Source organism: Chamaea fasciata, unplaced genomic scaffold, assembly GCF_029207755.1.
Source record: "Chamaea fasciata isolate MVZ Bird 193981 ecotype frontalis unplaced genomic scaffold, bChaFas1.0.hap1 SCAF_4, whole genome shotgun sequence".
NCBI classification, from domain to species: Eukaryota; Metazoa; Chordata; class Aves; order Passeriformes; family Sylviidae; genus Chamaea; species Chamaea fasciata.
In genome coordinates, this window is record NW_027094089.1 from 4,833,887 (window position 1) to 4,860,587 (window position 26,701).

Below are 26,701 nucleotides of genomic sequence, written 5' to 3' on the forward strand. Positions count from 1 at the left end.
GCTGTACAACTTGACTAAGGTAGGGAAAAATTGTAACTCAAAATCTTACTGCCCCTCTGCCCTGCTTTGCAGGGAGGATTATGGTCTCATAATTAGACCCAAAAGGCAAAGGTGGGCTTCTGAGTGGTAGGAGAAAGGCAAGTGCCCACTGCTGCTGGGGGAACCAGGTCTAAAAGGTTCTTTGGTTTCTCCTAGGAAGCTAGGAGCTTTCTCCTTTTGCTTCTGCTCTTGCAAGAATCTGCTTAGCCCTTTGTTTTAATCACACTTACTGCAGCCACAGTATCTGAAGTCTGGAATTATAGCCACGCAGTTTCCTGTACTGAAAACAATTCTCATTGATTCAAAGGAAGAGATGGCACAGAAAAGTTGTACAAGATTTATTCCTACACATTTAAGCACTGTTTCTTCTGAGTAGACCTGAGGATAGTAGCACCCACTTCCACATAGTTTTTTGACCACTAAGTTCCCAGACTTTCCCTTTTCCCTAGCTCTTCTCTGTTCAAATGGTAATGTACCACTCATTATTTTTGTCCTTCCTCACACTTTCTTTGCATTAGTTCTGGGTTTAACTTTGCTTCATTTTCTGGTTTGTTGTTGGGGCGGGGAGGGAGGGGATTATTTGCTCGTGTGTCTTGTTGATTAGCTTTTTGGTTTTGTGTTTCTGTTGCTGTGGTTTGAGCTTTATGTTTTAGTTTGCATTTCTTTCCCTACTCCTGTTTAGCTCCTGCTATCTCAAGACTCTAAATACTTAGATATTTATTTTTTAACTCTGGAATACTATCTACCCTTACACACTTGGTGCAGATGACTCTGAAGTCAGACTTCAGCTGAGAATTTAGTATCCATATGGCAAAACACAGTTTCACTCCTATTGAAACAGATCAACTCCTACTGCTTAAGTATTTTACATTCTGAAAATTCATGGTAAGGCAAATGCTTTTTACTAGATACAAATTAATTTGATGAATGCACCATGGAAAGACCAAGCTAAACTAATCACACTGCATGCTAGACTTGGTAACAGTGCTGTATACACTTCAGTAATGTAGGCTAATCCAAGTAAAACTGTAGCTACTACTAGTAAACAGTTTCTATGTACCTCAGTTTGCCAAAAATTAGAACCTGACAAACTGGCATTACCTACCTTTTTTTTCTTTTTTTTACCATTGGTGCAGAATATTAACTTCAAATGCAAAATTTTATTTGAGAATGCTTTCTTTCAGGACTTTCTGTATACACATAAATCTGAGCCATCAGTGAGGAAAGTTCATCTTCTAGAAATAAATTAGATGAAGCAGGAAGCAGCAGATTTCTTCCCATGCCTTCTTCCTGCACACAGCACTGTGGATGCCCTCAAATACTTTAATTACAATTCATCTAAAGTATTTCACAATTCTTAATTTTGACATTCACCCGTGATAATTTTAAACATTTGGAATAATATTAGAAACTATTTAATGAGTCATCAGTACCTTCAGTCTTTCAAGAGAACACCATTTCTGCTGACAGAGAATACCAAAATGCAAAATTTTCCTTTGAGAAGAGTAGCAACTAAGAGAAGTTCCAAAATAACACATGACATTAGGTGTAAGCCTTACTAGCAGTCAGATTCCCAGTAGCTCAAACGTACCTTTACACTCAAGTTTAACACATATCCAGCTTACATATATGCAGCCTGTATTCAAACAATTTAAAGTCTGAGCTGCAAATCACCACTTTGTGCCAATTTTTTAAATAGTGTTAAACTGCGGAGGCTAGATTCTCGTTCACCATCCTTCCACAAAATAATGAGGTGGTCAGCAGAGCATGTAGCCAATCCCAGTTCACCAAAGTACAGGAACATCTGCAATGAAACAACTATTATTACCATGATGCTTGCATGAGATGGTCAACTTGCTTAATTATTTAGTGTATAGCTGGACTTAACAAATACATGTATCCGAAATGGCTCTACTTATAGACTGGAATACAAAATTGCATGCTGTCTGTATGTTTGAGATGCCATAAAATTGCTACACAAAAACAACTCTTGAACATTGCTACACAAAAACAAACTCTTTAGGCACCTCATACTGGAAGATCTCCATCTAAAACAAACAGTAAAGCCTTACAGATAGGGAAGCTAAAGGACAGAATCGTTTCAAGTCAGCAGTAGAAGAGTGAGTGATTTGCATGAACTCTGATCTGGTTTCTCGGGAACAGAAGCCACAGTGTTCTGTCCACTCGGTACACAGTCTCCCCTCCTTCCTACAACACAGTAGGGTACTAGGAGCAGGCCTGGAAAGACCAAACAAGTGTGACAGACATCAGCACATGCCTAATCACACACAGAGGAAGTCAAACAAGCATGAAACATAACATTGAAGGGAAGGAAGTACAGCACCAGTGAGAGGATTTTGCAAAACCAATGGAGCTGACAAATCATGACTTAACCCCTGACTCCTGAGATCTTCACAAGACTGCCTAAAATTAACCACTAACTGCAGTTCAACATGCCAGCCAATGGAACCAGTGATGTCACTATACTCAAAATGCCCTGATTCTTCAGGTTATTAAAGGGATATGTCTGGGATATTCAGGCCAAAGCCTACCTGCCTTAGGAATGGTCACTTAAAAGCTGCAGGGTCCAGCAGACACAGTCTGCCAAGCCCTCACCTTGGCCATCACATTTCATCTCTACTCAAAATTTTCTTCCTCAAAGGCTCCTATCTGCCCCCACTTAAAAAAAATCCCAAAATTTTCCATATGTGGAACACTGCAGGAAACCACATCTACCAACATGTCCATTACTCCTTTATTCTACATCTCTGCCAAGACCAAACATATGCCTCTCACCTTCTTTGTGTCTCTTCCTTAATTACACACTATGTCCTCTTTCTTAGATAGTGGATAATAAGACTCCTTATAACATTTCTTTTCAAGAGAAAGATGGCAGAAAGAGAGCCTTGCAGAAATCCCTTTAGCAGAAAGGTTCACTTTAACTATTAAAGAAAAGCTTTCAGGTTCTAGCAGCAGCAGTTCTGAAATCCAGAATCTCACAAATGCTTGTGAGCAAAGCCACTCCAGAAACACACCATCCCCTTCCAGCTGCCCTTCCCCTTGCTCCTGCCAAGAATGTATGTAGAAGTCCACTGTAACAAAGTGCTTTGTTACTCCAGTACGTTGTGACAGGAAAGTGTGGAGGGAAAATGCCATTTAAAACAAACACACACTATTTTAGGCAGACAGAAACATGGAATAATACTGGTAATATTGCTGACCTCCTTACCACTCACAGCATAGAGGACTAAGAAATTACTCAATGTGTTTTAGGTGTTTTTTAGGAGCTCATTTAGATTGTGATTTAAGATGAAATCTGGGTCATGTACATGGTCCTCAGCTGTATTGTCTGCAGTCTATAAATGAAGCCAAATACTCTGTCAGATTATCTCTAGCATATATGTGCAAACACAGTCCTCAGGCATCACTGAGTGTGTTGTCATTAAGTCAGTATGTATTCCTGCTTTCACACTGCACTAAAAGTACTCCACAATGTGCTCCTAGCCTCCAGAGCCAGACAGTCAAAAGTTACAGTTCAAGAAACGTTGTCAAATTTGTTACTTACTAACATTCACATTTTCTCATTCTTATTAAAGCTGACCTACCTGCACAGCTGATGAATGACCAATCAAATCACCAACAAGCTCCAAAAAATACACAGGTGTATTCTCATGCATCTTCTTAGCAGCTTGGCTTGCCTGCTTGTTTGCCCTTCCAAATCCCCACATGTTGAAAAAGCCTGAGAGAGAAAAGAAAAATCTTATTTTGACAAAAATCACAAATACAATTTATTTTTTCTAGCTAAAGAGAAAACTACAAAAGCCACATAAAATCTAAAAGCAGGACACTCTGTATGGCAAAAAGACAGAACCATTGTACTGTGCAGCCCTTTGGCAATGCAGTTATTATGCAGTTAACATGCAGTTTATTCCCAGTCCTTCCCTCAGCCCTATCACATAAAACTAGAATTGTGCTAAACCATGGTCCTGGTGGAAGGGAGATAACTAGTGAGATGAATAACTTCTCAGGGGATGCCTAGAATAAAAACCAGTGCAAATCAACAGCGTTATCTCCCTAAGGTTTTTTCCAAAGATATTGATTCACAGAAGTTATAAATTTCTAATGTGAAACCAAATACCACTTGTCACTGTGTAGATCAGGCTGTCACCAGCAATGCTGAAGACAGAACATTCCTGAAAAAGTGTTTCTAAATCAACCCAGGCAGCAAAAATATTTTTTCAAAAGTTACCAACAAGAGATGAACAGCCAGGTAGACAAGACACATCAAGAAAATTATTCACACCTTGAATAAAAAAATTCCTACAGAAGAGCAACAGTCTGTTGCTGTTCCCAGTTCTTGATACTAATTATTGTCCAGAGCACCTGCTGAAGACCTCAACTGCCAGTGTGCAGGGGAGCTCGGTCAAAGAATAGCAGCTACCACAAAGGAACTGTCATTACGCAAGCATAAGCAGGAAATACACAGGAGATGGAAGCATGGTCAGGCCACTTGAAATTAATATAGAGGGGCTGTCAGAGTAAGTAAAAATGAGACAAGGCAAGACCCATCTGGAATTAAAACTGGCCAAGGATGTCAAAGACCACAAGAAGGGCTTCTTCAAATACACCAAGAACAAAAGGAAAACTAGGAAAAAGGAAAAAGTAAGGATAATGTGGGCCTGCTACTAAATGGAGGGAGGGATCCTGGCAGATCAGAATGCAGAGCAGTCAGGTACTGTACTTCGCTTCGGTCTTCAGTGACAAGACCAGCCCTCAGTATTCTCTGACACAGGAGTCCAGGGTAAAGGAATGTTGGAAGGAAGACTTTCCCTTGATCAAGGAGGATTAGGTTAGAAGCCATCTAGGCAAATCTGACACTCACAAGTCTGTGGGCCCTGAATGGATGCATCCACAAGTGCCCAGAGAGCTGGTGGACACCACTGCAAGGCCGCTCCTGTTCCTCTTTAAAAGCTCATGGAGATCAGGAGAGGCGCTGAGGGCTGGAAGAAAGCAAATGTCACCCTGGTCTTCAAAAGGGACAAGAAGGAGGACCCAGGAAACTACCAGCCAGTCAGCCTCAGCTCAATCCCTGGGAAGGTGACAGAGCACCTCATTCTGGAGACCATCTCTATCCACATGGATGAGAAGATGATGATCAGGAATAGGCAGCACGGGTTCAACAAAGGTAAGCCATGTTTGACTCAGCTTAATTGCCCTCTGCAATGAAACAACTACTTGAATGGATGAAGGGAAAGTAGTGGATGTTGTCTACTTGACTTCCGTAGGGATTTCAACACTGTCAGAACATCCTCATAGACCAACTCAGGGATGTGGGCTGGATGAGTTGACAGTGAGGTGGATCAAGAACTGGCCAAACAACAGATCCCAGAGGGTCAAAATCAGTGGCACAGGGTCTCTGGAGGCCTGTCACTGGCAGTGTCCCCCAAGGCTCAGTTCTGGAACTTAACTTGCTCATCCTTAACCTGTAAAAGGCGGAATGAGCTCAGCAAATTCACTGAGGACACAAAGCTGGGAGGAATAGCCAACACCTCGGAGTGCTGTGCAGCCCTTCAGAAGGACCTAAGTAGGTTGGAGAGATGGGCAGAGAAGAATCATCTGAAATTCAGCAAAGGCAAATGCAGGGTCCTGCTCCTGGAAGGAACAATCTCGGGCACCTTGGGCTGCCCTGCTGGGGAGCAGCTCTGAGGAGAAGGACCTGGGGGGTCCTGGTGGACAACAAGCTGTCCATGAGCCAGCAGCATGTCCTGGTGGTCAAGAAGGCCAATGGGATCCTGGGGACATTAGGAAGAGCATTGCCAGCAGGTCATGGAAAGTGATCCTGCCCCTGTACTCAGCCCTAGTGAGGTCTCCCCAGGAATACTGCGTCCAGTTTTGGGCTCCTCACGAATAGCAAACAGTTCAAGCAGAACGCTGCAAAAATGATGAGAGGACTGAAGCATCTGGACAGGCTGAGGAAACTGGGCCTGATCAGCCTTGAGAGGGGATCTCATTAATGTCTATATCAGTATCTGAAGGGAGAGACATTGGACAATGGAGAAGTGCTGAGTAGTAGGACAAGAGGCAATGGGCAGACACTGATACACAAGAAGTTCCACCTGAATAATAAAAGCAAAAACTTTACTGTGTGGGTAACCGAGCACCAGAACAGGTTGCCCAGAGGCTGTGCACTCTCCCTCACTGGGAATACTCTAGAACCATCTGAATACAATCCTGTGCCATGAGATCCAGGATCACCCTGTTTGAGCAGGATGGACCACATGACCCACTGCAGCACCTTCCAACCTTACCTACTCTGTGATTCTATGAATGTCTGTACTTGGGGAAAATACTTCCTGAAACACTGTCAACTAGCTCTGAAGACTGCAGTGCCCAGAGGCAGTGCATGAGTCTGGATACAGCTTCAAACTAAATCCCATCCCAATATCATTCCAAGTTCAAAGAGGAGATGTGGAAAACACTTTTTTTTTGGTGCCAGCTGCTTATCTGCAAGCTTTCGTCACAAGGTCCTGCACCTATTTACTCAGGTATGGAACAGAATTGAGAATTGTTTGGTACAACGAGGAAAGGATCAAGGTTTGTCAGGTCATTTTTTTTAAACAGTTCATACAACTGTAAATTCTAAGTGTAAGCTTTATGGCTCAGAATTTCTTCAGCTGGACCTTCTACCATCCCCTATCAGATCTTGGAGGACTGTACACCCACGGTCTCTTCAGTTTCCCTCCTGTACCTGTAATCAATTGGTTAAACACGAGATTGTCTCTCTTTACAAAGCCTGAAAGCCTGTCTACTCCTGTATGGTGAACACTGAGTTTTTAAATGTTCCTTTCACTCCCCACTATGAGCAAACCTGTCGGAACTGGTTCAGCTGGCAGCTGCTGCTTCTCTCTGAGCTCCCAAATGCGCACACTGCCATCTTCTGAGCAGGAGATCAGCTGCCTGTAAAAACAGCTGGTGAGCAACACTAGCATGGGTACTTACCTGTGCAAATCACCTTGTGATGCCTCTATGAAAGAGACAGTAACTGCCTCAGGTTCCACACAAGTTTACTAGAACTCTTAAATGTAGCAGGGTGTGCAGATGTTCCACAGTAAACAAAATTCATTAGCAGCAAAACAACTAAAATAGACTTTTAGAATAAGTGGAAAAAACTAAACCTTTTCAACCCCATATTAAAACCATACCACTATGTAAACCAAAACATAATCAGTCTAGACTCTGCAAACACAGTTCCACTAATAGGTTTCTCTAAGTTTACTTTCAGTAAGTAAACCCCTACTTTTTCCTATGGAAAAATAATGAAAGGAAAGGTACTCTATTTCATGACTCATTTAGAACAGCTTAGAACACACACATTTACAAGACCAAGGCCGCAGTTTTTATCTTCTGGCAGACTTTGCCCCATTGAACAGGAACATAATGGGATCTAACACTACTATTGGCATATACATGCGTATGCAGTAACTTGTCCAGGCTGGCCGTAAAAACAAGTTCCAGCCAGAAATTCTGCACTAACAAACAATAACTGCCTTAAAACCTTAAAAAAGTTATTAGTTTTTATTAAAATGTTTCAAGTGTTATAAAATATTTAGTGAAAAATATACTCTGAATATGCTATATGCCTTTGTTTTCTGGAAGTAAAATGCCATTAAGCTATATTTTCACAATACAGACAAAAGTGCTTCATCAAATCTGATTTTGAAAAGAGCTGAGATATTTTCAGCCTGTGTATACCACTCATACAGGAATACAGGTTTTCCCACTGAATTACAATGACAAATTTTCCAAAACCAGCTCAGCAAGCTCTACCTAATAAAAGCAGCTCAAACATCAAAATCTTCAAAAAAGAAGATCAAGTCCCTGCCCTAGAAGTCCAATATAGCTTTGCAGTCTGTCTCTAGTCACCCTTCCAAGTTTTGTTTTTCTTTATTGCACTAACAAAATGTACTATATTTTGTACCTGTTTGGAAGCTTCTCAATGTGCAACACAGAGGAGTCATGAGCAGTTCTCTGGCAGGCAATCACACACTTCATTTGAAGATTATATACGTATATGCCTTTCCCAACAGCAGCAAACACACACTGGAAAGAAAATTCAATAGAACAACTTACAGAAACAGATACTGAAGGATCACCTTGCATATAATGGATTTCCAGAGATACTATGACCTAGCTTGTTTCTATCCTCATGTTACTGCTTTATCCCAAACATATGAAATTAGCAAGTTATAAAAAGATATGGATTTTTTTGAAGTGTATGTGGGATATAATCCTACAGTCTAGTATAATTTAATGTCTATATTTTTATCCTGTATCCCACAGTCTAAGCAGAAACTATGGAGACCAACAAATTAACACAATTCTGTAATTAAATGCTTACATTCTTAGAGTAAAATAATGTCCCATGTTTTGAAAAGCTCTACTTTTATCAAGAAAGACTAAGAATACAGGAAACTGTTCAGCATTTTTGACTTTTTTTGAATTTAACTGAAGACAGAGATGGATAAAGAGGCCTTGCTCAAGCATTTGGGCTCTACTGAATACAGAAAAGAAACTATCTCATAGTAAAGTATTACACAATAATGCATTTTGCATTCAATGCTCTCCTTCAGAAGAGTGCAGGCAATTCCATGTCATAACCATCATGACCCTAGGACACCAGAAACAGTTTACTGATCTTTGGACCTGGACCACTCCATGATTTGTGATGAACTTAAAGAGGACAAGTGTACAATCCTGTGTATGTACACATGATTAATATTCAGCACCAGAGGATTGCAAGATGTTTCCATTCAGTACACATTTGCAGTTTTGAACATACCTTGTTTGGTAGATGATGGTGTGCTGGAACATTTCCCTGAGCAGCCTGCTTCCATTTACAACCAAAACACTAACATCTTGTATACAATTCACACCACACACCTGTCAACGTTTTGTACAGCTTGTAACCTAGGGTCTTTGACTAAAATTCCCTATATATATTCAGCAATGTTTTGCCATTGTTCAAAACTCTTTGTCCAGGTTTTTACTCCTTTTTTTTTTTCCTTATGTGTATCTGTTGTGGGAGTTCTGACACTAAACAGATTTTTGAAAGCACCATTACCAAATCATGACAAAAAAACATACCACTAAGTCCATTATCCTAGTTTTGCATAAGACTCAAATTCAATGGCCTTCCACACAACTCTTATACCTTGAGCCATACAGTCTTACAGCTTTGCAAAAGATGCTCTACGTGGAGCACTCTTCTTTTTTCACAAGCCCTGGCAAAATCTTGGTAATCTCAAAATCCAAGAAAATAAAACATATGAAGCATAAATGGTAGACCCCTATTAACAGCCAAGCTAAACACACACATACCAGGACAGCAGAGGCACTTCTCAGCAAAGTTTTGAAAACCTTTACCATCCTGTTTGTTTCTGAATCATGTTTTGCCTAGTGTCAATGTCAAACTAGACAAGTGTATCCTCTCCAACTATCTAACTACCAAGTCTGGAAAACAGAGAAAACATATATTTTACACTATTTTTATTCTTTTTTTTTAACATGAAGAACAGTGTTCTGCTTTGACATAGCAGGTAACACCACACTATACAAATACATTCCTGCACCACCTTTTACGTAGGAGCTACATAATACAGACAGCACTATCTTGAAAACACCTTCTATTTTGGTATGTAACACTAGAACCACCTTTTCTTCCCATCACTCAAAACACTCACAATGAAAAAAAAAAAAAACCCCACAGCAATTTATTTAGTTCAATTCCACTAATGGAAGAAAGCCTTCAGCACCCCCAGATTCCACATTGAATATTTTAACAAATTCTGACCTTCCCCAAATTCTTTTCTACTCCCTTAAAACACACCATATGCAGCTTTCAAGCATGGAATTAAAGAGTTTTGAAGCCAAATTACAGAACTTATCCTAAACAAAATTCACTTTTGGCTCATTGTAGAAATAAGCACTAACAACAAAACCACTGGAAATCCCACCTTTAAATATTTAGCCCCTCACATCTCACAATATTTCCCTCTCCAGGATTTTGGGAAAGTTCTATTCAAAAAGAGGCAAATGCATCAGGCAACTATTTGGTCCTTATCCTATATTCAGGTTTTTTTCATAGCTTTTATTTTGTTACAGTTTATATATCTAAATCCATTTCCAAGAATCTCTTCCTTAATCATTCCAAATAACTGATCTACATGCCCCAAACTAAATCCCACTGTACACTGTACCCCAACAATGAAAGATCTTTTATTTTGCCACTACCAGTTGGTAACATTTCACAAAATTAAATATCAACCTGAGTATTTTTAGCGTAAAATAACTGAGTTCTAACTGAGTATTCTGACCAAGAACTTATCTCTAAAGCATGATTATAGAAGACAGGATCTTGGAAACATATTTGAGTATACAATTCTGCATAGTACATCTGAACAGAAAGAGCAATACTGATTTACTATTAAGCATAGACATATGCCTGCTCTTAAATAGTACCCCATAGTATTCTCATAGTAACCTCAGCTGTAACTGCTCAAACACGTGCATTACTGGGAAAACTGTATTTCCAGAAGCTGGAATACAAAAGGTGCATGCCCTCAAAACACACACCCATGTTTATTTTTCTCTAGTGGTATTGTAAACAAGTAATAAATCTTTGTTGGTGAAAAAGAAATGCTGTTGTGACAGTCCATTATTTTAGTTTCCATACCACCAACATATTAAACCCTTCATACAGGTCAACAGCCAGTATTTTGTATAAGAACTGTTGACCATATAAAATAGCTGTGCACATTTAAAAGAAGCCTCTCATATTAACACAAGGAAACTGAAAATAGAAACCACTTGGTCTTCTGTAGTAAGATCAGCCTCGCTAACTTAAAGTAATTTATTCTGAAGCTTTTTACCTCCTCATCAGATGTTAAGTGTTGAACTGAAGTTTCATGTGGGCTCTGGGATAACTTTATCTCTGGCTGTACATCTGGATGGACAGAGGAGTCCCAGAAGTTGCACTCAGACGCCTGCTTTGTCCAGTCAAGTGCATCCCAAACTATTAACTCACCTATGTGAGAACCTGTCACAAAAGTCAGATCTGAAGGGGAAAAAAACACACACAGAAATCACATGATATTAAGAAATAAATTCCACACAAAGTTACAACCCTAGAAATGGAAGACAGCCCATTTATGTGTAAAGCTATGTAGAATGTGTGGTACATAACTGACTAGACAAAAACCTCTCTCTTCACGTAAATACTCATCTAATTACCTAGAATAGCTCAGAGGGGCTCTCTGGAAAATTAGAACTAGGAAGAATATTCACTGGTCACAGTCCACAATACAGAGCTGCAGAGGCAAGGAACACCACCAGAAGTGTGTACAAATATTTGAACTTCATTTCTACATAGAAAGCCCTTCTTTTCCTTGGAGAAGCAGGTATACAGACATCCCCCAGACACAACAAAGTATGTCCTTGCCATAAACAGGAATAATAATCACAAATTAAATGAACGAGTTAATGGCAATATTGAAGTAGCTGCTCATTAATTTGTTTATCACACATGGAAAGGAACTTCTACAGCAGTATTTAATGCAGGTAGCATCTTGTCTTTTTAAGTCATACACTGGTTGCCTTTCATTATCAAAAAGGCGAAAATAATGGTAACAGTTAAGCTCAGAAACATGTACCATAGAATCCAAGGGGTTTTTTTCAGCCTCTGTAACACAGCCCCTTTGTGCCAACCAGGCAGACAGCGATACACCCAAGAATAAATACTCTCTATTCCACCAGTAATTCCTTTCACTGGTCTGTGGGGGTGCTCCATAGAAAAAAAAAGACAGGGAAGAAAAGAGTAGAAGGGGCTAATACTTGTAGCAGAGTAGACAGAATTCCAGGTATTAGCTCAGCATCACCCTAACAAGCAGCATAGATCATATCAGCTTCCAGACCCCCTCTAAAATGGATCTATATGCAGGCTCACATTTGCACACCCAGAGCCTTCAGTTACCTTAGGACTACAACTGCAAAGGACATGGCATTGCATATCCCATTTTAATCACAAAAAGGAACAAGACAAAAAAAGTAGCCTTTTTAACTTTCCCAACAGAAATATCAACAGTTCCATTTCCATCAATGACATTGACTCTTCTACATTACAACTTGCCTGGTTTCATTTCATTGTTAATCCATAAACAAAGGAATTACATTTTGTCATACCACTACCTTTGCAGCTACACAAAAAGGTACCTCCACTAGTTAATAAGTTTCACTCCAGTTAAAACTTTGGTTCAAATAAAAACTCCACAAGTGAAATATCCCACTGGTACCCAACAAATCCAGAAACATTATAGAATGACTCTTACCATTGACACTGACTAATGATGAAATGTTATCCTGATGGTCAACAAGGCGCTTTACTTCAAGGATATTCCAACCTTCAGACCCATTGTTAGAAGCACTCAACCTAAAAATTACTTCAAAGATAGAAAAACTGTCTAAATAAGCTTTTTCATTTGGAATAAGATGGAGCTGTGCTTAAATATAACAATATTTTCAGAGACACAAATTAAACACTGTAAATGAGACTGTATAAGAGCCACTTATGATTGCTCATAATATCAAAAAACAGGAAGCAGTTATTCCAGTGTTAATACTAAGCCCTCTTAACCACTGCAAATACAGGATAAAACACTTCAGCCTAGAAACTCTGAGAATTGGTCAACCCCAGAAGAGAAAAGTATCGACACCTTTATGGATAAGTTTCTAAAAGTGAAACATATTTCTTGAGGACTCATCTATCCGAAACATTAATATTCAAAAACAATGCAACAACCTCAAGTAAGGTAATCAGTATTGTCAGAAATTAAGACTTTATTTCAATCAGTCTTGACATTTCTTTTCTGTCTCAAGGTTACTACAAAATCTACCCATTATAGCTTTGGATAGTAAGAGATCATCAATATTTCATGCTTCACATTCTTCCATCCAGAGAATCTGAGTACCTGACAGCTCAGGTAAGCAGTTCCAGACCTTCTCCACAAAAAAAAAAGATGTAAATAGCCACAATCAGACCTGGACAGGTGGCACCAACACTGAGGGAGCTGACAGAGGAGCTCACCAAGCCAATCTCTGTCATTTATCATCAGTACTCATAACCAGGGAGGTCCCAGTCAAACAGAGGTTGGCCAATGTGATGCCAACCTACACAACTGGTTGTGGGAAGGACTGAGGGAACTACAGGCCTGTCAATCTAACCCCAGTACCAGGGAAAGTGATGGAACAAATTATCTTGAGTGTGATCACACAGCACAACCAGAGAATCAGGCCCAGACACCGTGGGTTTAAGAAAGACAGGTCCTGCTTAACCAACATGAGCCAGGGTGTGCCCAGGTGGCCAAGAAGGCCAGTGGCATCCTGGCCTGGATCAGCAATGGTGTGGCCAGCAGGAGCAGAGCAGGGATTGTCCCCTAGTGCTGGGCCACACCTTTTGTGTTCAGTTCTGGGTCCCTCATGACAAGAAAGATACTGAGGCGCTGGAGTGTGTCCGGAGAACACCAACAGAATTGGTAAAGGGTCTGGAGCACAAGTCTTATGAGAAGAGAGCTTGGGTTATCTAGCATGGAGTAAAGGGAGACTTTGTTTCTTCCTACAACTACCTGAGAGAGGTTGTGGCAAAGTGGGCACTGGCCTCTTCTCACAGGCTACAAGTCACAGGAGAAAAATGGCCTCAAGCTGTTCAAGGGGAGCTTCTGGTTGGACATCAGGAAGAATTTCTTCACAGAAGGGGTAGTTAGGCATTGGAATTGGCTGCCCAGAGATGTGGAGAAGTCAGCATCCCTGAAGGTGCCCAAGAAATGACTGGACATAGTACTTAGTTCTGTGGTCTAGTTGGCACAGTGGTGATTGGTCACAGCTCAGACTCAATAACCTTGGAGGTCTTTTTCAAACTTAGTGATTCTATGATTCCAAATATAAAAAAGTTTTGTTTTGCATGTCATCCATATCTCTAAAAAATTCTTGAGTAAGATTAGTATTGTCTCCTCTTTGTCAATGGTAAAAGAAAAAATGTTGCTGACCACACCCTAATACCATTTACTTTTCCTGTACAACTCCAGCAGAGTACTCTTCACACACATCTCTTATAAGCAGCTGTTATGGAGGAGCATGAACAATGGAAAATATAAGATACTCACTTAGCTCTTTGCCAACTGCTGCTGCAACATAATTTTTGGGCAATTCAACCAAAGCACTGATGCCTTTGAAAAAAAGAAAAAAAAAAAGGGGGGGGGGGGCAATAAGGGAGAAAAGGATATTAATTGATTGATCACAAGGAAACAAAATAAACTGATGATTCCTTATTAATAATGTCCTTGACAATCTTCTTTCTACTTATCAAAACAGAAGTATTTTGCCTGAAGAGAAAGTTAAATGGCATCAGAAATGAACAGATTATCTCAAACGGAGGTAAGGTCAGAAGTTGGGGTCCTGAATCAAGCAGAATTCTGGACATCAAACTTGTGGTGGAGCTGAAAGTAAATTACCTTTCTATTTTAAATACAACTAAGATATTTATGTCCTAATGCTGGACAGTATTAAAAACAACATGACAATAATTGCAACTCTAAATACGGGCAGTACCAAAATATTAGATATTGATAAGACCTCAAGTATGCACAATTCTAAAATAATGTGCAGAGCAAGATGAAGAAGAATAAAGCATATTCTTTAGACAGTTCATCTGTCTTCACTGCCCCAACCTGTGCCAAAGAACCATTAGAGGAAAATACTCTAAGGAATAAGCAATCTCTTTCCCCACAAAGAAAGTCAAAGATTAGGACAGAGGAGAGGGCCCATGCCACACATTCCATTTACTCCTAAGTTTCAACAGCACTTCATGCTAAGCACCACAGTCCAACTGCTATTTAGCATGATATTACATACTGAACCAAAAGAAGTATTAATATCCTCAAGGATTCAGAAGCTTTGCCTACCACTACTCTATTCTATGATGAAAATAAAGCCAATATTGGTTCCACCTTTGAATGTGATTCACAGCTTTGTAAGCATCCTGGTAAAGATGCTTGGTAAAGTACAGTAGTAGCATGCAACAATTTTCTGTCCACATGAATTTTCTTCATGTGGACAGATAATACAGAAGCTTATTAATAGAAAAGCATGACTGACATTGAATTCTGATCAAATTTATTATATTCCTATCAAAACATGCATTTTCTACATCCGAAGTACTGATTCTTAACAATAAAATGTAATCCTTACTGTTCCACTATTACAAAGCTTCACTTAGAAATACAATAAAACTCCCACTCAGTTACAAAAAAAAGCCAGTCAAAGGATCTGGTACATATTACAGCAAACACAAGAATCAGCATCTGAGCTCCAGCCCTCTAGTCCAAGATAATGTACAGTTACTGAGATACTCTAAAATTCACACAGCACAGAACATTAAAAGTGGTCTTAGTTTGGAAACTATTAAATCTGACATTTAAAAAAATAAAGAGTGGCTCTAATTCATAATGTTATCATTAGAATTAAAATGAATTTGCCAAGTTGGTTTTGCATCATTACACAGATCCACTTTACTTGCACTTTAACAGCTGTAATGAGTCATTTCCATTTTTACCTGCATCAGTAAGATGACTGGTCTTACACAAGAGATCTAATTTTCGGTTCCAAACACATAGATCACTCCCTCCAGACAACCATACATTCAGTCTTTGAAGAACTGTCAAACACTGCAGAACAAAAATCAAATATATGTCTCCTGCAAAAGTTCTTCAGGGAATTTTTCAGTGAAATGACCATGAGCTTTAGTTAGATGAATCTGTAAGTACCATGAAATACAGTATCAAGGTCTCTGAGAAACATCTGTTTAATTACACACTAATATGCTAAATTTTTCATCAACAGTGCAAAAAACTTTAAATGTTGTAGGTCGCCTTTTCCAACACAGCAATAAAACCAAGTGACAGCATAACCTTTGTTCTACATCCTTTCAAAAAGAAAACTGAGTTATTAAGAGCTCCAAAAACAAATTACAAATTGTGCCCACTTCTCAGCCACCCATTATGTACCTATTCTTAAAGCAATGCTGTTCATTCTAGCACACCTGCACACATGACCCATGAGCCAGCTTAAAGTATGAAACAAAACAACAGACATTCAAAGGGTTTCCTCAGTACCTTTACTGTGGAATGGAAACATGACACTTTCTGAACCTGTCTGCCATTAGCATAGTCCCAAACCTGTCTTTCTTCATTAAGGAAATGGAGAGGTTTCTATGTATTAGAAATGTATATGCTCTGTTCATAACTGAATAACAGATTAGGAAAGAGGTGCAGAGACTCAAGTCTCCCAAATCCTGACAGTCTCTTCAATATTTGGCCTAAATGATATATTCATAGAGGTCTGTAATGAATTCATTTTTTTGGCAAGGATTGCATCTACATGTGAACAATAACCAGCAAAGCCCCTGTGTAATCCAAGTACACCTAGTGGGTATTGGTAGCCAGTAAGTTTTGATATGGGCTGCAGCCTGGGTCAGTGTTACCTTCAAAAGTAAAAACCACAAAAAGCCCATTGAATTTTAAACTCTCTCCAGATTAAAGGATACAATAACTGTTCTATCAGCTGATGCTGTTATAATCAAATCAGTTTTTTCTTCAGTAACATCTGATGAAGAGAATGGTGCTATAGCTGTAATTTTGTGTGTGTGCCCATGAAGTTCATAAAGTTTTTCTCCAGTCTGAAAAATAAAAACATGGAAAAGTAAGTTTAAAATAGGAAAATGCCTACTGTAGCAGAAAATACAGATATTAAATGACCTTTTAAAGCAAGAATCTCTATGGGTCTAAAATCTCCCATCCTGAAGTAACTTAAGGATTTGCTACTTACTACTTTCAGTGCTGTTCAAGATCTTAAATTAAGTAATATACTATGAGTTAAGTTTGAAAAAGTAGTACATAATGCAAATTACGCTCTGAGTAAAAAAACTCTAAAAGCCCTAAAGAATAAAATTCTGTATTAAACTCATTTAATTTTAAGACAAATATTGGCTATTCACCCTTCTAAATAAATACTACAGCAATTCAGATTTGTTGACAAACCCTTACTTGAAATTGTATTTTTTTTTTAATTTTAACTGTTGGAAAAGCCTGACCTATATTTATGGCCAACCTCCTGCCAGATTTATTTAGCATGCACATTATCTATAGATTCAAGCTGGTGCTTTAGACAACTACAGCTACTTCCACTTACATTTTAGTTAAATGGCAAAACCCTACAAACAAACATGCAGAAGCAAACTGGCATTTTAAATATGCAGCTAAAACACGGGGTAATTTTAACTGCAAACTTCTTGACAGATGTGGAATAATGTTTTAAATTAAAAATACAAAGATTTGCTTTAAAAACACAATAGAAGTCCTAGAGAAGTAGAAAATGGAACTCAGTTCATAAAGCTGGATATCCAAATGTGATTTATGTTCACAAACTTCACAGAACACTGGACATATATATTCAGACACAGGGGTTATAATATTTAAATCCCTTTACTTTACTTTATAATTATAAAATTATAGAAGGCCTTCAAAACCGGCAAAGCACTAATGAAAACTGCTCAAAAGAAAAGTTTCAAGTCCCTCCTTCTGTATTTTAAGATCACACCATCATAAATGTCATTTAAGTTTTTCAGAAGATTTTCAAGAGGATTTAAAGTCTGATTTTTTTCTTCCTCAATTGAATGTTTGATACACCGTAGACCGTACAGTAAGTCACCCCATGAAACTTCTTATAAAACAGTGTAAGTCATATCCTGGACTTCCTTAACCTAGGTCTAATCCTCATGGGTTCTCTACAGCCCTGTCAATGATACAGAGAAACATCAGAAGGCCAAAACAGCAGGTGTCACACTTACTGAGCACTTTTTGTATGATAAAACTATTGTCTTAGTAAGGTTCTCAAAAGCTGTAAGATTTTTATCACAGCAAGCAATTAAGGGCCTGTTCCTGCACGGCATGAAATGTTTAATTTCTAATGACTTTGATATCTTTCTAATACAATTTTGTGATAGCTCTCCATTGATCACTAAAGAGATATTACTAACAGACTGATTGAAATTTATTTAAATCCTAAGTGTATTTAAAAATTCTGGCAGTTTTGGGATCTTGCTACATATTTTTGAGTTACTAGTGAGCATTTCAGCATTTACAGCAAACACAGAACACACTTTCAAAGAGCAATTAAAGACACAACTTCATTCACACTTCTGCTTTTAACACCATGATTTCTCTAAAATCACTGTGTCATCCCAAAACATTCTAGCTTTCAAAATTTACCCTTCCCTTCCCTTGGGTTCACTCAACTTCTGCTTTCCTAGCTCTCCTTGGTAAACTAAGATTTAACAGACTCCCTTCACTTTTACATTTTCAAACAGTAGCTCTGCAACATTCTTATTTATTCTGCTTTTTTGCTCCTAGACACTTCTACCTCTTCTCTACAACTTCTACCCTCTCCAGAGCACACAAGCCACCCTTAAAAAAGACAGCTAACCTGAGCATTCCACAGAAATATGATTCCATCATCTCCTGCAGATGCAAACCTGGAAAAAAATCCAAACAACACAAAAGACTATAACAAACTGAAAACTTCATTATAGCATAATGTAATGGAAAAGCAGTAAATACTTACGCAAGAAAAAATGCTTACAAGATGTATCAGGTTATGTCTTTAAAGAATAAGCATGTATTTGTAAATCCTAACTACAATTTCTAAACTGAAATAGTGTCAGATTATACCTTTTTCTGACACAGAGATGGGGCAACTGAGAGATGTTTTAAAAGCTTTTATTCCATTTTCAGTCTCATGTGAAGGGTGAGACAATATAGATGTTAGAATTCATGCCATCACAATCAGAAGCAAATTACAATAGATTATAAGCGTTTCTTGGCCTATCAGCTTTTGCTTCACAATGCTGTAAATGCCTTAAAGTCAATCATCTAAAATCACCCCTTGTGGGTCCTACTACAATATACCTTCCATAGTTCTATTTCTCCAAAGTATCTAGTCTTATTTGCAAGGCCATCATTTGAAACTTGTTTCTAGTTCCATTTCTCTCCCAATGATGGCTGTCCTATTCCATGGCATTTCTAAGTCAGTATTTTCTACCTCAAAGTTAGCATACAGATACATACTATGTGAGCCTTCTCTCAGGCTTTAAAAATTCTCTACAAATCCATTTCCCACAAATAGTATATTTAAATAGGTAATTATCAACATATACTTAATACAAGAACAAGACTTAAGAATTCCAATAGTGTCATAAAAAGGTCCTCATGGGTCCCTTTTCCAGTCACAATCACCATCATCCATAACCTTGTCTGTTTCCTGAAGGAGCAAGGAATGGTCAAATGATCAACAAAAAATCTATTCTTAAAGTGTGTTATGAGGTCTGTTTAATTTAATGTGCCAAATGTTAGAATATTACTTGCAATTTTATCTCAGTCCAGTTTTTGGAAGACTCTTGCTGAGGCTTAACCTTCTTTAGTGATCTTCCAACCAATATGAACCTTACTTCATGTTCAAAAAGTACAAGAGCCCAGAAGAAAGAAAAAAAAAGAAAGAAAAAAAAAAAAAAGAAAAAAAAAACCCACAAAAAAAAAAAACCCCAAAAAAACCACACCCAAAACAAACCAACAACACCAACAACAAAAAAACCCACCACAGCTTTCTGTTACATTCATAGAGGATTTATTTAGTATCTTCAAAAACCAATCTGATAAAATTTTCCACTCACTGGTTTTAGCTGAGCCACTGAGAAAACAAGAAAATCCTTCTGTAAAATTCTCACTAAGATGATATTATCTAAAGACCTGAAGCGTGAAACTTGGCTTACAATAGCTGACAAAAACCACACAATGGAATAGTTGCAGAAACTAAATAAAAACATTTCAGAAGCTGACTAACAATACTCATCTCACTGAAAAGAATCAAGTGAAAAATATTACCATGTGTTTAACAATATAGAAAATACCATACTCTTGATAAATAAAAATTTAGAATTACCATCCAGTAACAAATGAAACAACTCTATTAAACTCCTCAAACTCTGGGAATACTAACCAGCTACGCAATTCACTTGTTATCCATGTGCTGTTTCATAACTTATCTTAAATATCACCACTAAGGCTTTGGTTTTGCAAAGATTATCATTATTTTAGCTTTAGTAATTTACTTGCCACAAAATAACAAAGCCCAAAACGGTTGAAGACTTCTTTGTATAAGACACCATGTGCAAGCTAAGAATACTGTGGTTTTTCTACAAAGATGGATCACACATATTCAGTATACATTTGAGAAAAACATGCTTTGATAGAGGGTTATCAAAGTTATTGAAATAGCTTGTCTGGGGGAAAAAAGGACTGAAGAAACCACACAAGATTCTTCCATTTTTATATGAATCATCTGGTGGACTACTACATAGAAAAATAAATGTTATGATAATGCATGCAACTTTCCTGACATATACATATTTATGATATTAAAAATAAAAAGTGGCAAGCTAAAAATCCTCCATGGAGTCTTCTGTGAAATGTTATCTATGTATATATAGATAAATATAGTATTAGAAAATAAGATTCTGTGGATATTTGTGAACTAGAACAGACGACCGGCAAGGTCTCTTTCAATCAATGTGCAAGGGGAGGCAGAGAACCTCCCTTCACAAAACACCTGCTGTACACTGCAAGGATACAGAACAAACTCCTGCCCATGTTACTTCATGCAGTGTATTGATGAATATACTAGAATTTCCCTTCCCTGTCTAATCCATAAAAGACATAAATTACTACAGCTCCTTAACAGAGCTAGTCTTGCCTATTCCTTACATTCTGAGTCACTAAATGTTTTTCATTTAAACCTCCACAACAGACAAGAGTCACTACATTTTATGACTGAATAAAGACTTCACAACCTTACTTTTAAGGTTATTTCTTTAAATTATTTCTTCTCTTGTAGAATTATGTTAAATTAAAGAACATGCAAGGCTAATTTAGAGAAAACTGGAATAGAAACTAGGTTGTAATGTACAATTATCATAATTCATTCTCTCAGTCACACTTCCTAAGTGACAAAGGTAAATACAATTACTTTATCTTCTTAACCAGTTTTCCAGTTTTTGGATAACCCTGTCCTCAGAACACAGATAATTCAGTCTTGAGAGGTTACAGATAGAGTTTGTCAGGAAATACACAGAAAGGTGCATATAGCTGAAACCTGAGGGAGAAAAACAAAGGAACCATCAGGTGTCAAAGAAGCAAGTTGAACCAGATCAAACTGGGAGAGACATGTAATGCAGAGGTTAGGCATGTGGTAACTTTTGCTAAGTAGTCATTCTGAATAAAGTAGCTAAAATTTTTAAAACTTGAAAAGTTAAAAAAAAATTGCATTGACCCAAGCTCAAGTGAATTTAGCACTACAGCATCAAAAGATCAGAAAGAAAGGAAAAGCAACACTCATTATGATTGCAGATGGCATATCCAACTGCTACAGCACATCTGTAGGAGTCTATTACATTCTTTCATAGAACCAGAAGGTAAAACAACAGCCATCCTCAATTCAGAAACAGAACACATGCATCCTGTCAGAACAGCAGCAGACAGTACTGCACACTGTGAAAATCTATGCATGAACAGAAAGCAATTCTCAGACCAGGAACAGACTGAAAAAGAACAGACAAATTAGCTACAGGCAATTCTTACAAATAAATGAATCTGTGCTGATCAAAACATAACATTATCACCTTTATTTTCTCATTAAAGTATCACTTACAAGAGAAGCCAAAAGATACAGTAACATAACAAGAAAAGGGAGTACTCATCCCTTGCCTTAACACTAGTTTTTCCTGCCCTCACCCCCCAGAAGTAAAAAGACAGGATTAAAATGTTACTACATTTTTACAAACATATTTCCAAGGACATTGTGAAACAATTTGAAGTGGCATTCCATACCTGCAATCATCTATTTGCACTAGAAATCTTACTATATCTTGATGGCCTTTCAACACAAGGAGCTCCGTGTAAGGGTTCTGTATTTGTTCTTCACCAATTGTCTGCACAGAGGATTTCTAAAATTCATTAAAAAAGGAAGTAAATTTATTTTGTACCAACATAATTATTTTCATCAGGTCTTTGTGATGTCTAACAAACTATTATCAGGCTTATGTGGGAAGTTTCTGAAATACCATTTTGCGTTAATAAAAATCATTATAAAATACAATTTTCCTGTTATTTCACATAAATAACAGCTTTCTACAGCATGTATTTTAAATTATGACACAGCACTTTCTGTTCAACAAAAACATTTTGCACCAATTTAATCGCTGACACAGCAAGATGAAAACCCAGCTCAGGTATAAGCTGTCATGTGAAGCCAGCTCACAACTCAATCCACCACACATTCAGTTTTTCATTAAATTACACCTCTTACGAGATGGCTGTGAACCTCTCATATCTTTCACCTGCTGTTCAATTTTTAAATCCTATATAAAGACAACATATTTAAAACAAATAAGAACAAATACTGTTATGTGATATATAAATCACCCATTGGTGCTCTATTCACAAAATACCAAAGCAAACAGCTCAAAAAAACATAGAAAATGATTAATCATTTTATAGAACAGCATCTGCAATTACCCCCAACTAGACTATTAATTAAAAGAACAATCAATCACTTGGAGCAAGCTGATCACTAGGCAGGGTCAATAAAATACTGCATAGAACTGCATCTGCAAGGCAAAATAGTTCTGCCAATCTCAATCATAATTTTATTTCCCGACAACTTTTTTTGTAATTAAGTTCTGAAACATTCTGAAACAACTTGTTGTCAGACATTTAAAAAAAAAAAAAATCGAAACAGCTCGTTAGTTGCTCAGTGACAGAACTCCCTCCCCTCTAGATTTATTTTACACAACAGCCACGTCATACTATTTCCAAGACTGTTCTTCCTTTGAGAACTTCAACAGAATGTACATTGTAAAAGCAGCAGCCACAGAACACTGCACAGCATCCAGCACACATGACAGGTAACACCACATGAAAGACAAACATGTTATCCTCAGAAACTTGAACTTTTTCTCGCAGGATTAATAAATTATTTTCTATTACTTTGAAATTGGTACTATGATAATATTCTTCAGAAACTAAGAATGATATAGTTACTAAATATGGATGTAATGAAACCTGTGGTATTTTAAAACTGAAGAGTTCTTAATTTTTAAATTAAGCTCTTGTGATTTTATCTTGGTTTTGTGCTACCTGATGCATTTCATGAAGCAACTGTTTCTCATTTTAAGCAATCACATGAGAACAGCAGTTCCCCTTCAAAGTAATGCAAGTAGAATCTGCATGGCTACAACAAATTTAAAAACTTGGAGTTGACCCACCAAAAGCCAATCAAAACATTCCTTAAAAAAATGAGAGTTCTAAGAATCCTAAGGAAATCTCAGTATATTAGCAATGCTGCAGTCAGAGAGCATACCTTCGGAAAACAATTTCAACACCATTCCGAAAAACTCAGATCTGTATCATACACACCACAATTCTGTAGTCTGATGTCACTTCCTACTCAATACAAGATGGTGCTATTTGTTTGGAGCAACACATCCAATCTTAATTCTAACAATGCCTGTGAATACTGAAAGGTACAGTGCTGATAAGGTGCTTACAGATGAGAGCAAAATAACACATTTTTCCCCAGAAATGTCATACAACAAGCTATACTCTCTTCAGATCTTCATTAATATTTGCCCACGTGTTGGGTTATAAGAGCATTCTTGCTCTGAAGAAATCTATTTTTTTATACAAACTACTGACTGGACCCTCCTGTAGCAACACCAACTTTTAGAGGTAAAAGCTGGATGCTGATGTTAATGGAACCCATTCCCAAGATGTATATTTTTATGCATGACCTGTAAGCAACACTACAGTGATCAGGAAAAAAAAACCCAAAAACCAAAATGTTCATCTCAACCTCAAAACTTCCTATAACCCTCACGATGTGAAGCATTTAAAAAGTGGGATTTTCAAAAGCAATTCAGGAAAAACATGGATATGAGGGTACACAGGAATACTGATTTATGGATCATGGAGAATGACAGATTGGCTCCCATGGATCATGGTGCTCTTGCACTAAAGTGCTCCCACTACCAGAGCCACCCTGCCTGGCCTTCACCTGAAGAGATACAGGACAGTCAGTCTAAATTACTTCCAATTCCACAGTAAAAAAAAATAAAAAAAAAATTAAAAAAAATATTTTAAAAAAAGAAAAGAAATGGGTCAGGAGAAATTTCCATTTCACAAACTTAGGACAGCTTCCTCTATTCACCCAGTGCAATGCCACCCTGACACATCTGCCTGAAGTCACAGCACAGGAAACAAACAACAAAGTCCACAGCCCACACACTGCTGTGGGCTTCCCTACCTATTAAGGCCTAATGGTGATGAAGATTATTAGATTAAACAATACTACATCATGCGGGGGGGGGGGGGGGGAGAAGTCTAGGTACTAACCCTCAGCAATACTTGTTCTTCAGATTTTCCACCAAGAAGTAAAACTATTACTATCATTTCACAACTCTGTGAGAACAAAACAATGAGAACAGAAGTCCTGTGGACTGGATTTAACCAAGGCATGAAAGGCAGAATGGAAGAAGCCACACCTTGACTCATGCTCATGCTTTATTAAATCAGTGTATAAACCAAAGCTAGAGCCTAAACTTTGGAGAAGGACACACCACAATGCAGTTTTCTAGAGCATCTTAGAAAACCGTATTGTATTTTCTATCCTCCTTCTAAAAACAGCTGCACACAAACCTGCAAATATGACTGCAACCCAGCTGGTATTTTGACTGATGACAAAAGACAGAGGCATTCCCACACATCATCATTCCAACCTGGTGCAGACCCAAATTACGTACTGACCTTTGAAGTCAACCATGATACTGGCATAACTTGCTCATGAACAGCAGCTGAAAAATAATGATTTCCTCATACCTCCCTAGACTACAAAAGCCCTAGGTGTATGGAGTGCAAAAAGACTTAATTAACTCCTGTCAAATCCATACTGACAACTTCAGCAGACTCTTAGAGACATGAAAATTCAAAAAACCTCTCCCTCTAATTCACTACTCTTAATCTGAGCAGCAGCAAGGATGTCAGTGCACAGTGCACTCCGTAACAAAGCATACTTCATGGACGAGAAACTAAGAAGAAAGGTTGGAAAGCTATTACAAACTGCTGTGACACATAAACAACAACTTACTGCCTATAACTCACATTATCGACCTCAGAGTGCTGAAGGCAGGGCTTGCAAGAGCTGCACGTAAGCCACACACCGTGACTCCCGCCGAGCAGGAGCTCAGCTCGCTCCTGCTGCTGCTCCCAGAATCAATTCGGTTGGGAAAGTCGCCTGAGGCCGAGCCCGAGCTGTGACAAACACCACCTCGTCAACCAGACCACGGCACTGGACCAGGCCCAGGCCTTATAAACCTCGAAGGATGGTGATTCCACTACGTCCAAGAGCACTCCACTGCAGTATCTGATCACTCTATCTGAAGAAATTATTCCTGATGCTCAGCCTAAACCTCCCCCGGCGCAGCTCGACATTGTGTCCTCGTCCTGTCACTCGCTGCCTGGGAGAAGAGACCAACCCCCAGGGAACACACCCTCCTTTCAGGCAACTGGAGACCGTGACAAGATCCCTCTCCTGAGCCTCCTTTTCCCCAGGATAAAACCACCCGACCTCCCTCAGCTCCTCCACACCTGCAGGACTTGCGGTCCGAACCCTGCGCGACCTCCGCTGCCCTTCTCTCGACACGCTCCAGCACCCCAATGTCCTCCCTGAACTGAAGTGCCCAGATCCGGCAGAAGGGCACACGCTTCGCCTCTGTGCTTTCCCACCTGCCCTGTTTCCCTCCGAGGACGCCCGTAACCCGTTCCATCACCTCGACTGCCCCGCAGGCCGGGGCCCATCCCGGGGCCCAGACCCACCCAGCGGGAAATGCCACAGCCCAGCGCATTACAGCACCAACCGCCCCAAGCCCAGGGCTCCGCGGGGAGCCGCCTCACCTCCGCCAAGCCCTGCGGCTCCCGGCCGCCGCCGATCAGCCAGCGCAGCATGGAGAGCGCCCCGGCAGCGCGGCCGGCCCGACCGCGGCACCGCCAGCGCCGACGGGCAGGCCGCTCAATCGAGCTCCGCGCGGAGACACGCCCGCCGGCGGGCGGGGCCGGGCGCGGCCGGAGCAGTGGATCGCCGAGCGGGGGCGCCGTGAGGGGGGTTCCGGGTGTTAAAGCGCTGCTTCGTGCGGCGGGCAGGTGTATAAATATTTACTGGCTTTTTACCTCGCTGCCTGCCGACGTCAGAGAAGATTTATGCCATTACCTTTTACCATATTACCACATTGCAATTGCGTTATTGCCATTTTATTGCGACTGTCTTCAGCTGTTTCTTGGGAGTGGAATGAGCACCAAAATATTTTCCAAGTGACAGGTTTCCCTTGGCTGTGGCTGTTTCCATCCTCCCTCGCTAAGGTGCTGTCAGGATGAAGCAACAAATGTGGGTAAACTCG

General features: G+C 39.1%; 1 protein-coding gene across 2 annotated transcripts; it reads right to left on the bottom strand.

Annotated features, from left to right (window-relative positions):
- Positions 1-362: 362 nt before the first annotated feature.
- On the bottom strand, positions 363-26,290 carry WDR41 (WD repeat domain 41). Of its 2 annotated transcripts, XM_066180768.1 has the most exons (13): positions 26,202-26,290; positions 22,083-22,198; positions 18,628-18,676; positions 16,691-16,822; positions 16,260-16,322; positions 15,701-15,812; positions 14,253-14,315; positions 12,423-12,533; positions 10,968-11,152; positions 8,018-8,139; positions 6,908-6,996; positions 3,645-3,778; positions 363-1,843 (listed from the first exon to the last, which is right to left on the bottom strand). In XM_066180768.1, the coding sequence occupies exons 1-13, from the start codon at positions 26,250-26,252 to the stop codon at positions 1,691-1,693; spliced, it is 1,380 nt and encodes a 459-aa protein (XP_066036865.1). In that variant the 5' UTR covers positions 26,253-26,290; the 3' UTR covers positions 363-1,690. The 2 variants fall into 2 exon arrangements, 1 of the variants encoding a protein (XP_066036865.1); XR_010720473.1 differs by lacking the exon at positions 6,908-6,996 and having other exon boundaries at positions 1,759-1,843.
- Between the last annotated feature and the right edge of the window lie 411 nt (positions 26,291-26,701).